The sequence below is a fragment of the Canis lupus genome, chromosome 20 (genome assembly GCF_011100685.1).
Source record: "Canis lupus familiaris isolate Mischka breed German Shepherd chromosome 20, alternate assembly UU_Cfam_GSD_1.0, whole genome shotgun sequence".
Lineage (NCBI taxonomy): Eukaryota > Metazoa > Chordata > Mammalia > Carnivora > Canidae > Canis > Canis lupus.
In genome coordinates this window covers 50,284,316-50,297,614 of record NC_049241.1, presented here as the reverse complement: position 1 = coordinate 50,297,614, position 13,299 = coordinate 50,284,316, and the positions used below count along the sequence as shown (strand labels likewise).

General features: G+C 54.8%; 1 protein-coding gene across 3 annotated transcripts in view; it reads right to left on the bottom strand.

Annotated features, from left to right (window-relative positions):
- ELAVL3 (ELAV like RNA binding protein 3) overlaps window positions 1-13,299 on the bottom strand; it is an 18,503-nt gene extending 5,204 nt beyond the window's left edge. Inside the window, exons 1-6 of one of the 3 annotated variants that reach the window (XM_038567206.1) lie at window positions 12,893-13,299; window positions 5,387-5,606; window positions 4,948-5,051; window positions 1,445-1,598; window positions 1,129-1,354; window positions 322-360 (exon numbers count right to left, since the gene is read on the bottom strand). In XM_038567206.1, coding sequence (XP_038423134.1) covers window positions 322-360; window positions 1,129-1,354; window positions 1,445-1,598; window positions 4,948-5,051; window positions 5,387-5,606; window positions 12,893-12,901 — 752 coding nt within the window. In that variant the 5' untranslated portion in view covers window positions 12,902-13,299. The remainder of the gene's footprint in view (window positions 1-321; window positions 361-1,128; window positions 1,355-1,444; window positions 1,599-4,947; window positions 5,052-5,386; window positions 5,607-12,892) is intronic. The other 2 variants (XM_038567205.1, XM_038567204.1) reach the window with 2 other exon arrangements.

Here is a 13,299-nt window from a genome sequence, read left to right as displayed (position 1 = left end):
GTTGGCAGATGCAACTCAGACTTAGCGTGGGAACCAGGGGGCATGGGTGTGACCAGGCAACATGGTTCACCCTTCCCTGGGCTGGAGCGGGTCCCCCCGGACAGCCCCTCCCAGGGCCCAGTTCTGTAGTAGCTCTTTCTAGGCATTCACTAGGCTCCGTAGCCCCTAATTCTCTAAATGGACACGCTACTCCGGGGCAAGGGGCAGACGCACAGCTGAGCTGGCGGTCCTGGTGGTGGCGGTGGGGAGGGGGCCCACTGGGGCAAGAGTCCAAGGAGGGACAGTGGGGAGCTGGGGGCAGCGGGGCGGGGGCACTGTTACCTCTTGACTCCGTAGGCCATGTTGAGCAAATTATCCAGCCTGTGGAAGCAAAAGGGGTGGTCACCGGTGGCCTCCGGGCACACCCCCAGCTGTGACGCTGGCCTGACGCTGGCCGGTGGCCGGCCTGCCCTCCCTGCCCCCACCCAGCAGGCCAGCAGCCCAGCCCTGCCCCCACCCGCCTGCTCCCCGCCCGGCTGGACACCGCCTGGCACGGAACCGTGGTCACTCGGGCGCTGCCTCTCGCCTGCCCTGCCGCTGCCTGGCCTGTGCCCGCGTCCTGTCCTCCCCATCCCAGCCTGCCCAGCCCCACTCGCCTGCCCCCACCCTGCGGGGCTCGGGGCCCCAGAAGGGAAGGTTCAAGCCTCTTTTCGGCAGAGCCCGGCCTGGCGAGTGACAACACCTCTCTGTGCCTTAGGGTCCCTGTTGGTAAATTACAGGCAACACGAGCTCCGTGCTCATGGTCTAGACACCAGGAGGCACAGACGGCTGGAGCCCCATCCCCGACAGAGGGGGGCCCCCATCAGGTGACTCTAAAGCGCTTTTTTTTTGTTCTTTGACTCTAAAAACTCCCAACACCGACAATGCCACTCCTAGTGCCCTGCGCCCGTCCGTTGAGGGCCTGCCGGGTACGAGGGCCTGGCCTCAGCCTCTGACCAGCCCACACATTTCCCATCTGCTGCCCTCGGTGTGGACCCCCTCCCAGGGTCCCTCTGCCCTGGAGGAACGGGGTTCAGGGAGGGTGGCTGCAAGGCTGGGGCCCCCAGCGTGGGGGTCTCGGTGCCCGGGGCTGGGTGGCGGGGCGCTCACCGGAAGCGCTGCGTCTGGTGGTGCAGGGGGCCTGCGTAGCGCCGGGCCGACGACTGGTAGAGGTGAGTGAGCAGGGCCTGCCCAGTCTTCTGACTCGGGTTGTTGGCGAACTTGACCGTGATGGGCTCGGCCGCGCCCAGCGGCTTCTGCCCATTCAGTCCTTTGATGGCCTCCTCGGCCTCAATCCTCTTGTCAAAGCGGATGAACCCCACGCCCCGAGAGACACCTGCCAGGGAGTGAGGGCGCGTCACGAGGGCCCGTCACCCGCCCCTCCCCGGCCCAGTGCCCTGCCAGGCGCAGCGTCCGCGCAGCCTACCTGTGACCTGGTCCACCAGGATGCGAGAAGTGATGATGCGGCCGTACTGGGAGAAGAGCTGCTCCATTTCTTTCTGGCTCATGGTCTTGGGGAGTCCGCTGACGTACAGGTTAGCATCGCGGATGGATGCAGAACTGGGTCTGGCATAGGACACCTGGAGTGGGGGCCCAGGTGGGCAGAGGTGAGGGGAGGACCCGGTTCACAGATGGGGAGAGGGAGGCCACGTCCCGACCACCAGGGAGCTGCAGAGGCGCCTCATCTAGTCCCTCAACAAATATCTCTCAAGTCACCTCCCTGGGTGGTGCCGGCCAGGGCATGGGGGAGGGGACGTGGCCCTGGCCGACAATGAGGCCCGGCCTGCATAAAGTGGTGGGGGAGACCCGTTGCTGGGCCCCCGGGTCAGATGTCTCCCCAGGACCTCGAGCCCCCAGCCCCTGAGCTCACGCCGTACACTCCATCAACATGAAATTTCCTGCTTCTTTGGAAGGTGAGCCCAGGACTGTGGCCCTTCTTTCTGACCACATTGGGGCACACAGGGCCACCCAGGTCTTTACCCACCAGCTCCATGCTGATGACTCCCAAACGTCCGACTCTAGTGTGGGCCTGTGTGACACCTGCCTCTGGGTGCCGCACGAGGTCTCACAGGCGGTCACACTCTGTGAGGCTGCACCCAGCTCCCAACTGCTCCCAACTTGTCCCAGTTCAGTAACTGTCCCCAGTGCCTGTCTTTCACACGGACACCCAATCCACCACCGATCCTTCCTCATTACTTGGAATCCACACACTCCCAATTCCACTGCCCCACCCTGGCCCACCTCCCACTATCGCTCGCCCAGACCAGTACAGCAGCCTGTACCCCCGGTCCCCACCCCCCAGTCTAACGTCCCATCTCTTTCCTCTACAGCTGCCAGAGGGCGCCTGTGAGCAACTGAGTCAGGGCACATCCTTCCTTGGCTCAGAACCTTCTGTGGCTCTCACTTTCTCCAGAGTAAAAGTCCTTCTCACAGCCCACAAGGCCCCACACAACCTGCCCATCACCCCACCCCCTCACTCCCATCTCTGCCCAGATCGCTCTGTTTCAGCCACACCAGTCTCTGTGTTCCCCAAACACACCAGGCACACTTCAGCCACGAGGCCTTTGCTCTGGTTGTTCCCGTCGGCCGGGAACATCCTTCCTCTCCGCTCTTCTTTTGTCTCAGCTCAAATGTCCTCCCTGTCCTCTCCCATCTGAATTTGGTCCTCCGCCCCTACCCACCCGCCCCCGTCACTCTCTCCAAGCACTTCTCTCAGTCGTGAATTGGACACGTTTTAGTATAATCTTTCGATTTGTGTCATTAATTATGGTCCAGCCCAACAATGAAACTCTCTGCAGCTGTTTAAAAAATGGTGGACGTGTATATTTATTTCCCCGAAACAGTGGCGAGTATTGTAAACTGAGGGAAAGAAAAGTCCATTTACAGAGCAGCCAGTTGTGTGACCCCATCTCATTGTGTGCTTATCAGTGTCCTGGAAACACAGTCTGGAGGGGCCCCCAGATGCTCACAGGTTGACCTATAGCTTCCAGGGGCACCGGGCTGGGGCATGAGCGTCTCTATTTCTGCCAGGGTCTATTCTCCGTCTCTTTCTAAATTAACCTCTAGGTAGATAAGGGTCATTGTCAAGGGTCTGGCTTTCGTTTGGGGTGGTGAGTTGTGAGGGCATATCATTTCATTAGAGATGAGTAATTAAAAAACTAACAAAAGGAGTCAATGGGGCCAGGGGTGGGTCTGGGTGAGAGCCTCATGGGCTGGAGGTAGAGGGGTTCTAATTAATGCAATTGTGAGCACCTGGGGTCCTCCAGGAAACAAACACAAACACCGCAGCTGCTCTTTTTCCTGTAGTAATAATTAAAAATCATAGCCATGTACTTGATGGTTTCCACTCTGGCCTGTGAGGCTGTGAGTTTTGAGGGGTGAGGGTTTGTTGATGAATCAAAGTTAGGGGTGAGGGGAAGGCAAGTGTGAGCTTCTGAGTGGGTGTTTGGGGTCAGAAGTCACTTGAGGCACTGAGTAGGGCTTTGGGGGTCTTCTCCATCCGCACATGATGGGGGCTGACCCAGGTCCCTCACCTGGATGTGCGCTCGGCCAGACGTGACTAGGGCAAAATCTGCCAGAGCACCCAGTCGGGACCAGCCATACAACAGTGCCACCCAGGCAGACACACAGACACATACACAGACACGAGGCCACACTGTGCCACCCACTGCACAGCCCCGGTGACTGCACCAGCAAAACGGTGACTCAAGGCTGCTAAGACATTCACAGAAGCTCTGGGGGTCTTCAGTAATTACAGTAAGAGTCGCAGAACCACACACCTGTCACCACTGCACAAGCCCACGTCACACCCGTTCCATCCCGAATAGGGCACAGGTAGACACACCCACACAACTTCAGTCTGCCACACAAACACCTTGTCACAGCCAGACACACCCACACAGCCCCACCAGGTCACAGCTGGAGTCCCAGTGTGTCACAAAGCACCTGTGAAATAAACACATCCTACAGACACACAGTGACACACTCGAAGTCTCTAACAGCCAGACTCATGAGACAACAGACACATAGCTGCGGTGTCCCACAAACACAATGGCTCACAGCCCAGGGTATCTCACACACACATACACACACGCTCACTGCATCACATGCATAATGGCCTCTGGATTTGTCACCCTCATGCCCCAGGGCTTCTGGGTCTAGTTGGCCAAGGAGAGAGACTCATCAGGTCATGACCTCATCCTCCCCCACCACGCAGAATAAGAGGAAGAGATTCCTGCACCTCACTTCCCAGAGACAACTGGGGCCAGATGGGCACCCCCAGTGTAGCCTCCCCCAAGGTTCCAGAGCAGATTTGTGGGGCGGAGTCCAGACACCCCCAGGCAAACCTAGAGAGGGGGGTTTCCATGGCGACCCCCCCCAGGGAACCTGGGCTAGCAGAGTCCCAGCTGCAGCTGCTGAGAGGGGAGGTTGTGGGGGGAGGGGCATTGCACAAAGGTGGGGGAGGGGCTCGCCCCTAATCCCGCCCTCCCAGACCCTAATTAGGCTCCAGATGGCAGATGGGCCCCCACCCCTCCTCCATTTCCATGACAAAGGCAAGGGGACTGCCCGTCAGACCCTGGTCACTCTTCTACTGCCAATGGGATGGCTACTTCCCTGAGCCACCAGAGAATGTGGAGCTGATATGCTGATATTCTCTGACAAATGAGGAAACTGAGTTTCAGAGAGGAAGAGTCTGGGCCTGGGTGCCCAGCTAGGAATTCTTGGGGGAGAGTTTGAACCACTGAGGGGATGAACCATGGAGGAGATGGGTGGGTGGGAAAAGGGGTTTGTGGCAGGGGAGGTGGCTGTAGGCATTAAGTGGCAGTGAAGGGGGCAGTCCAAGTGGGCAGTAATAAGGGAGATTGGGGATAGTTGTAGATGGGCAGTAATGGGGGACAGGCAGCAGAGAGAAATGAGGAGGGCACTAACCTTGATGGTCTTCGTCTGCAGTTTGAGGCCGTTGAGGGTGTTGATGGCTTTGTCTGCATCGTTGGGGTCAGAGTAGTTCACAAACCCATAACCGAGGCTCTGCCCTGTGGGCAGGACCAGGATGATGACCTCCCCACACGTACCCGTGTCCTCCCAGACCCAGTCCTGAGAGGCTGACTGCCATTGCTCAAGGTTGTGAGAACTAAGATCCCCATCTTACTGTTCCCCCCCCCCCCCCCGAGTACTACCCTGTCCCTAGGACACCTCAAATCCCCCAGAGTCCTGCTTGCCCCCATCACCCCTGAGATACCCCACCAGAGATCACACCTGTCTCCCCATTATACCTCGGATCCCCCAGGGTGCTACTTGCCCCCATCACACCTGTACTCCTGAGACTACCACCTCTGTCTCCTCCCTCCCCACCTGCCAGCAGCCACACCTGTGATCTTATCTCGAACCAACTTGCAGGATTCAATGTCACCAATGCTGCCGAAGAGACTCTTGAACTCGTCCTGGGTCATGTTCTGGGGCAGGTAGTTGACGATGAGGTTGGTCTTGCTGTCATCAGTGGCTCCGTTTGTACCAAGGAGTGGCCCGTTGGGCAGGGCCGGGCCGGCCGGGCCCCCCGCCACCTGAGACTCCATGGCCCCGAGTATCTGCTGGAGACAACAGGCCACACCCGCTCACGGCCCAGTCCCTACTCAGGAATCAGTGGGATTGAGGAGGGGCTCAGTGGTGATGGATCAGTCATGTCTGACATGGGCTTAAACATGGAGAGAGGACAAGTATTATTCTAATAATCCCTACCATTCCTCCAGCATTAGGCAAGCACCTTACATGTGATTTTACTGTGAGAAATTCCATATATAGATGCCATATATATCTGTTTGCTATGTTTGCCTGTCTAAAATCAATCTGTGCATTTCTAGAACAATAAAATGAACACTTTTGTTTTCAGAATAAGAAATATAATATTTTTATTAGCTTTGAAGTCCTCATAAGCTTCTCCCTGACTACATACTGCCCTCCTGCCACCAAAGGTAATTCCTATCCCAAATGTGTTAGTATTTCTTTTGCTTCATCCATAATTTTCCCACTAGGCATTCATTACCCTCCCATGCCCAGGTTTTCCACTGAGCTATTTTTTATCATTTTCATTTATTTTTAATTTATTTTTTAATATTTTATTTATTTATTCATGAGAGACACAGGGAGAGAGGCAGAGACATCGGCAGAGGGAGAAGCAGGTTCCCTGCAGGGAGCCCGACATGGGACTCGATCCCCAGACTCCAGGATCACGTCCCCAGCTGAAGGCAGATGCTCAACTGCTGAGCCACCCAGGAGTCCCTCATTTTTATTATTTAAAAATTTTTTCATTTATTTGAGAGAGAGGGAGAGAAGAGGGGCAGAGGGAGAGGGAAAGAGATAATCTCAAGGAGATGTCCCTCTCACCCTCAGCACTAAAACTGACACGGGGCTCAATCCCCCACAACGCTGAGATCACAACCTGAGCTGAAATCAAGAGTCAGGTGCTCAAGACTGCTAACTCTGGGAAACGAACTAGGGGTGGTAGAAGGGGAGGAGGGCGGGGGGTGGGAGTGAATGGGTGACGGGCACTGGGGGTTATTCTGTATGTTAGTAAATTGAACACCAATAAAAAATAAATTAAAAAAAAAAAGAGTCAGGTGCTCAACTGACTGAGCCACCCAGAAGTCCCTATTACTTTTTAAAAATGTTTTATTTTTAAGTAATCTCTACACCCAATGTGGGGCTTGAACTCACAACCCTGATATCAAGAGTTGCATGCTTTACTGACTGAGCCAGCCAGGTGCCCTTGAGCTATTTAAATGTATAACTAACATAATAACACCAGCAAATAATGACAGTTTTATTTATTTATCTCCAATCTATACCTGTTATTTATTTTTCTTGTCTTATTGCAGGGGTTACATTGTGGTAATGGCTTCTTTATATTCATAATGTTAAAGGAAATGCTTTAAATATTTCACAGCTAAATTTGACTTTTGCTGTGGGTTTTCATATTATGAATGTTTAATTTTATTCCTAGTATCCTAACAAGATTTTTTTTAAAGAATAGATGTTGAATTTTTTTAAAGATTATTTATTTATTTATTTATTTATTTATTTATTTATTTATTTATTCATGAGAGACACACACACACAGAGGGGCAGAAACACAGGTAGAGGGAAAAGCAGGCTCCATGCAGGGAGCCCGATGTGGGACTCAGATCTCGGGACTCCAGGATCACGGCCTGGGCCGAAGGCAGGCGCTAAACCACTGAGTCACCCAGGGATCCCCTAGATGTTGAATTTTATTTAACTTATTTCTTACATCTATTTTTAAAACAACTGACATATAATGTTACATTTAGTTTCAGGTGTATAACACAATGATTCAATATTTGTATATATTGCAAAATTATCTTCATGATAAGTCTAGTTAACATCCATCATCATACATAGTTATAATTTTTTTTCCTGTGTTGAGAACTTCTAAGATCTGCTTTCTTAGAAGTATTTAGCAATTTTCAAAAATATTGTACATGTATTTTACACATAAGGACCACACAGAGAAGACTTTTAAAGCCACATCTGGGCTCAGCAGGAAACAGAGCTGGGATTATCTGTCATGGGCATGGGAAGGTAAAGTACCCAGCCATTTCCTTAGGTTTTCTCCTATGGCATTGTTGGCAGATGGGTTACCCTCACTTGAAAAATCAAATTGATTGCTAGGGTTTTCACAAAGGGATGAATTAGGAAGGATTAGAAGCCATATTCAGTTTCAGCAGGAGAGATCACTGTGATTGATTAGCAAGATCTTTGTGACCACAGAATTAGAAAGTGTCAGCAGGTACACTTCATCTCAGCCATCCCTGACCCAAAATACAATACCATACTTGTTCCCAAATATTGGACATACTGTGTGCCAGGCACCGTGCAAAGCCCTCTACAGGAAAGGTTGTTGTTGTTTTTTTTCCTTATTCTCGACCACCCTGAAAAGAGTTCTTAATTTTTTCTGCTTAACAGACGCTGTGAACTGAATGCCTGTGTCCCCTCAAATTTATATGTGGCAACCTTAATCCCCAATGTGATGGTATTTGGATGTGGAATCTTTGGGAGGTAATTAGGTCATGACGGTGGAGCCCGAATGAATGGTATTCATGTCCTTACAAAAAGGGACAGGAGAGAGATGATCTCTCTCTCCACCATGTGAGGACACAGCAAGAAGATATCCACCTGCAAAACAGGGGGCAAGTCCTTACTAGAAACCAAATTGGCTGCTACTTTGATCTTGGACTTCCCAGTTTCCAGAAGAAGATTTATGAGAAATAAATGTCTGCTGTTTAAGTCTCCCAGTTTATGGCATTTTGTTAGAGCAGCCCGAGCTAAGACAACAGATGAGGAAAGCGAAGTTCAGCAATGTTTTAAAAATTACTGGGGATCCCTGGGTGGCTCAGTGGTTGAGCACCTGCCTTTGGCTCAGGGCGTGATCCTGGAGTCCCTGGGATCGAGTGTCACGTCGGGCTCCCTGTATGGAGCCTGCTTCTCCCTCTGCCTGTGTCACTGCCTCTCTCTCTCTCTCTCTCTCTCTCTGTGTGTGTGTCTCTCATGAATGAATAAATAAAATCTTCTATAAATAAATAAATAAATAAATAAATAAATAAATAATTACTAACGGTCACGCAGGTTATAAATGGCGTGACAGGGATTTGCACAGGAGTTTTTCTGGTCTACAGTCTGTATTTTCAACTTTCACTGCCAATGAAGAATAGTGCTAGCTCTAACATTTCTCAGCTGTGTGTCCTCGGGTAGGCTCCACAAAGCTTCTGGGCCTCAGCTCCACTTTGCGGCAAACTCCAAGTTACTGGCACAGTGACCCCAGGGAAGGATCTAAAGTCACATATGGGTGCAGCTGCAAAGCATTCGGGATCAGGTCTGCCATGGGCACAATCACAGGAAGCAGCTTGTCATGTCTGTCATCCCTGCCTCGTAAATACTGCTATTAATACTGGTCCTGCTCCATTGACATCTTCTGTGTGCCAGGCACTGTGTGAAGTGATGCCTGGAAAGGCATCATTTCACTTATTACTCCCAATCATCTTTAGAGACAGCAACACAGTCTCCATTTTATAAGTGAGGCAACTGAGCTCAGACGTCGAGGGATATGAATGGGGAATTCGATTTCAAACCTGGCTCTGATGGACTTCAGAGCTGGTTTTAAAGACAGTCACCAATGCCTGGGGGCAGCTTTGCCACCTCATAGGTGTGTGTCCTCAGGGATGATCTTAGCTCTTCTCTGGGCCTCTGTTTCCTTTCTGTTTACTCTTATCAAAAGGATGGCAATGGAGGGTCAACTCCCCTGCATCTCCAGTTGGCTGAGAGTGGCTGTCTGGGGGCTTCCGGGAGAGTTATTCTGAAGCCTCGTCCAGACTGAGCAGGAACCCACACTGGGTTGATTAGCAATGTCTGTCCCAGGCGCCTGTGATAAAGCAGTAAGGCACACTACAGGTCTGCATCCAGTTTCATAAGATTCATACTTCACCAATGGCCACGTATGGGTGGCCTGTTATATGCTAGACAAAATCCTTTATGTGAAAATTTCCGGGCAATTCTTCCAACATTGAACACTGTGGGACTCTTTTCTTCATTTAACAGAAGAGGTAACAATCTCAGTGAAGGGGTGGGGATTTCCACGAGGTTGGGTGTCATGCAAATGGCGTATCTAGAAATCAGATCCGGAGGACCCCTTGGTGGCTCAGTGGTTGAGCGTCTGCCTTTGGCTCAGGTCATGATCCTGGGGTCCTGGGATCGAGTCCCACATCATGCTCCTCACAGGGAGCCTGCTTCTCCCTCTGCCTATGTCCCTGCCTTCTCTCTGTGTGTCTCTCGTGAATAAATAAATAAAATCTTAAAAAAAAGAAAAAAAGAATTCAGATCTGGAGCTTGGACATCAGAACCTACTTTACTAACAAAAAAGGCTAATAATAGTAAAAACAACAGCAAAGTGAAACCAAGCACTAACTCTACACCTAGCCCAGGCATGACTACATTTAAACTCACTCTGTTGGCCGAGTCTACCCATTCAATTCAACAAATGTTTACTGGGTGCCACCATATGCCGGCTCCTGGCTCCACCTTCCTCACTGTGTATCCTCCGACACTCATACTGCCTCTCTAAGCCTCTGTCCCTCCACTAAGGATATGGCACAGAGATTCCCTAACACAAAGATGGATTCTGAATTCCCTTCTGGGCTCAGCAAACTAGAGTTCTGTGATTGGCTGATGACGTCTTCTATGGGAACCCCCTCCCCCAATAATTAGCAGTACACAAGCCACTGTTTCAGGACACAGCAAGTTCCAGCTTTGGAACCCCGACTATGTGTCAGGCACTGAGCAGGTGCAAAGGTTTCGTTGACTTCCCACAAGCACACTGAAAGCTGGAGATCATCTTCTCCACTTCTTAGATGGAGAAATTGAGGGTCAGAGGGACCTGAGATTTGCCGGGGAGTGATGGGAGGCGGTGGTAATGATGAAGTTTGACTACTGATCTGACTACCCCAGAGCCTACAGAGCCACCCCAAAAATCCTCAACTTGGATGGGGTTAAAAGGTAATTGGGATCTTGAGAACCAGCCTACTAATCTCCCCAGCACCCCATCTCCCTCCCATCTGTGCCAGAGCTTAGCAGGATCAGTGTCGCGTTTCCTCTGCAGCTCAGCCGGCTGAGCCGCTAATAGGGATCGGATTGGTGGAGACCACACCCGCCCTGCCCCAGCCCACAGCAAACGCGTGGCCTGGGATGACTCGGGGATCGCAGGGACCTTGGAGGGCTGTCCCAGGTCAGGAGTGAAGAGGTGAATTCAGAGAGGAGGAGGGTAGATCCAGGATGGAGAGGCAGAGACCCACTGGGGGCAATGGAACCTTCCCTCCCAGTCTCTCCAGCTCTTCCTCTGGATCTCTCTTTCTGTTTCTCCCCCCCCCCCCCCCGCCCCGTTTCTCTGTCCTCTTCTGCCCTCTGAACCCATCTGTCTGCCCCCCTTCTCTGCCACTGTTTCTTCAACTCTTTTGCACCATTGCACACACACGTGACATAAGGATTTTGCAGTGAACACCTACAGTCACTTGCCATGTAGATCCTCCTGTGTCTGACCCCTTTGGCCCCAGCTGTGCCCCTTGGTCTCAGCCACAGTGGTAGATGCCTGGATGCTGGCGACAATAGGGCATTGAGTGGCTATGCATAGTGAGGCTGGGCCACCACGTGGTGCTAACTAGGCCTCCCACTTCTGGGTCCTTCTCCCTCCATGTAGGGCCCTCACTGTCTCAGTTTATCCCCTCACTTCCTCCCAGCCTGTCCGCATGGTGGACCTCTGCCTGAGTGCCCTCCAGTGGAGTAGCCAGGCCTTTCAGGGCTTCAAGGCCCTTGTGTGACCTCTGACCACACCCTTGCCCCTTTGTGCATCAGTTTCCCTCTTTCAAATGAAGGAACAGATCAGAGGAATGGATGTTGGGCTGTTGTGGGGGTTCTGAGAGTCCTCAGGAGGCTGCACTCGCGTTCCTGCACCTGGATTGGCAGCCTGAGGCCCAGAGAGGGGAGGGAGCCGGCCTAAGGTCACACAGCAGAGAAGCGTGGCCTCTCCAGCCTCCTTTCTCCGAGCCAGGTGGGCGGGTCCCAGGGTCCCCTGTAGGGAGGGAGCGCTGAGCATCCCTCCACCCACTGTGCTCGCCCCCACTCCAAGAAGAGGCCCAGAAAGAGACACAGTGCACAGAGACGCGCACACACACAGACCGGAAAGGCAGTAAGTACGGAAGAAGGAGGCCTGGGCGCTGGGACCAGACAAAGGACGCGCGGCGGCGCGGGGAGCGGAGTCGCGCGGCGGGGGCGGGGGTGGAGCCGGGGTGGGGCTAGAACTGGCCAGCCCCGCCCCCGGGATACGCCCGGGTTGCCGAGTGGAAATCCGAGGGCTCGGGCGAGGCCGGGCCCTGGGGGCCCCAGGGGGCGGGGTCCAGATGGGCGGGGCAGGGGCGTGGTTATACAGGGCGTGGCCGGGCGTGGCCGCGGGTTCGGGAGCTGACCAGCTCGGTGGCTGCTGAAAGCACCGGGAGTGGGGCGAGCGGCGCGGGCGGGCGGGCGCTCTCAAGGTCACCCCGAGGCCCAGAGCCCTGGCAGGGTGGGGCGCCTGGACCTGGCTTAGGGGACATCCCCGAGCTCCTTACCCCATCCCCCGTGGGGCGGGGGCCCAGCAGTCAGGAAGCCCCCCCGCGGGCCCTCCTCTCCCCTCCCCCTCCCCGAAGCCTGAGGCGCCCGCGCGAGGCTACGGCCCGCTAAGAAGCTCCGAGAAACAAAGGGACGCGGCGGCAGCGGCGGCGGGCCCGCGGGGCCTCCGGGCGCGCCCCCTCCTCTCCCCTCCCCGCTTGCCGCAAGGTCGACGGGCTCGAGGACGAGACGCCCGGCTCCCCGGGCGCGGCCACGGCCCAGGGCGCGCGATCCGACGCCACCCGCTTTCCCGGGGTTCTCGGGGACGGCTTGCCGCCTTGTCCTGGCCCAGCACCAGTGATTGGGGCCCTGCGTTTGCCTGGGCGGCCTGCGGGGTCCGGGCCTGGATGGAGAAGGCATCCTCCGCTGCTGCGGCCCCTCCCCCATCAGGCCTGCTGGAAGGGGGCAATCCCGCCCCCAGGGCGCTGTAGGACGCCTCCCCGAATCGGAGTTCGGCTCCCTAAGGCCTCTCAGGCCAGACTCTATGCGCCCCCAGCACTCTGGGTGCGGCCCTGCCCACTCTCAGGCCCCGAGGCTCGGTCCTACCCCCCCACCGGGGCCTAGCTAGGCCTGGTCCTACCCCCCCACCCCCCCGCCATCTCCGCGGAGCCTGTGCCTAACCCCTCCCCAACCAGGTTCCATCTCATCTCAGCGACAAGGGAATACCTACAGTGACCATTCTTGTGTGCCCGGCGGGCGCGGTCCGTGTTGAGGGCGGCTCCGGGGGTCGTGCACTCCTTGGGGGGCGCTCGATGCTCACTCCGGGGTCCTGCCCGGGCGGCCTCTGGCGCGGCCGCTGCAGAGGTGTAGATGAAGGCGGCGGCTCCCTCGAGGGCCGGGGACGGGCCCGAGCCCGAGGACGCGCGCGCGGATAGCCGGGCCCCGGGGTGGCCTGCGGGCGGCAGGGGATGGAAAGAGGGAGCGGGCGCGGGATTGAGAACGCCCCCTGCGCGGCCCCGCGGGGCCCGGGGAGGTTGCGCTTCCTGACAGAGATCGCGGCGCTCAGTCTTTCGCCGCCGCCCCTCGGCCGGGCCTGTCCTGTCCTGGATGCTCAGTCCGCTCCCCTCGCCCGCCCTC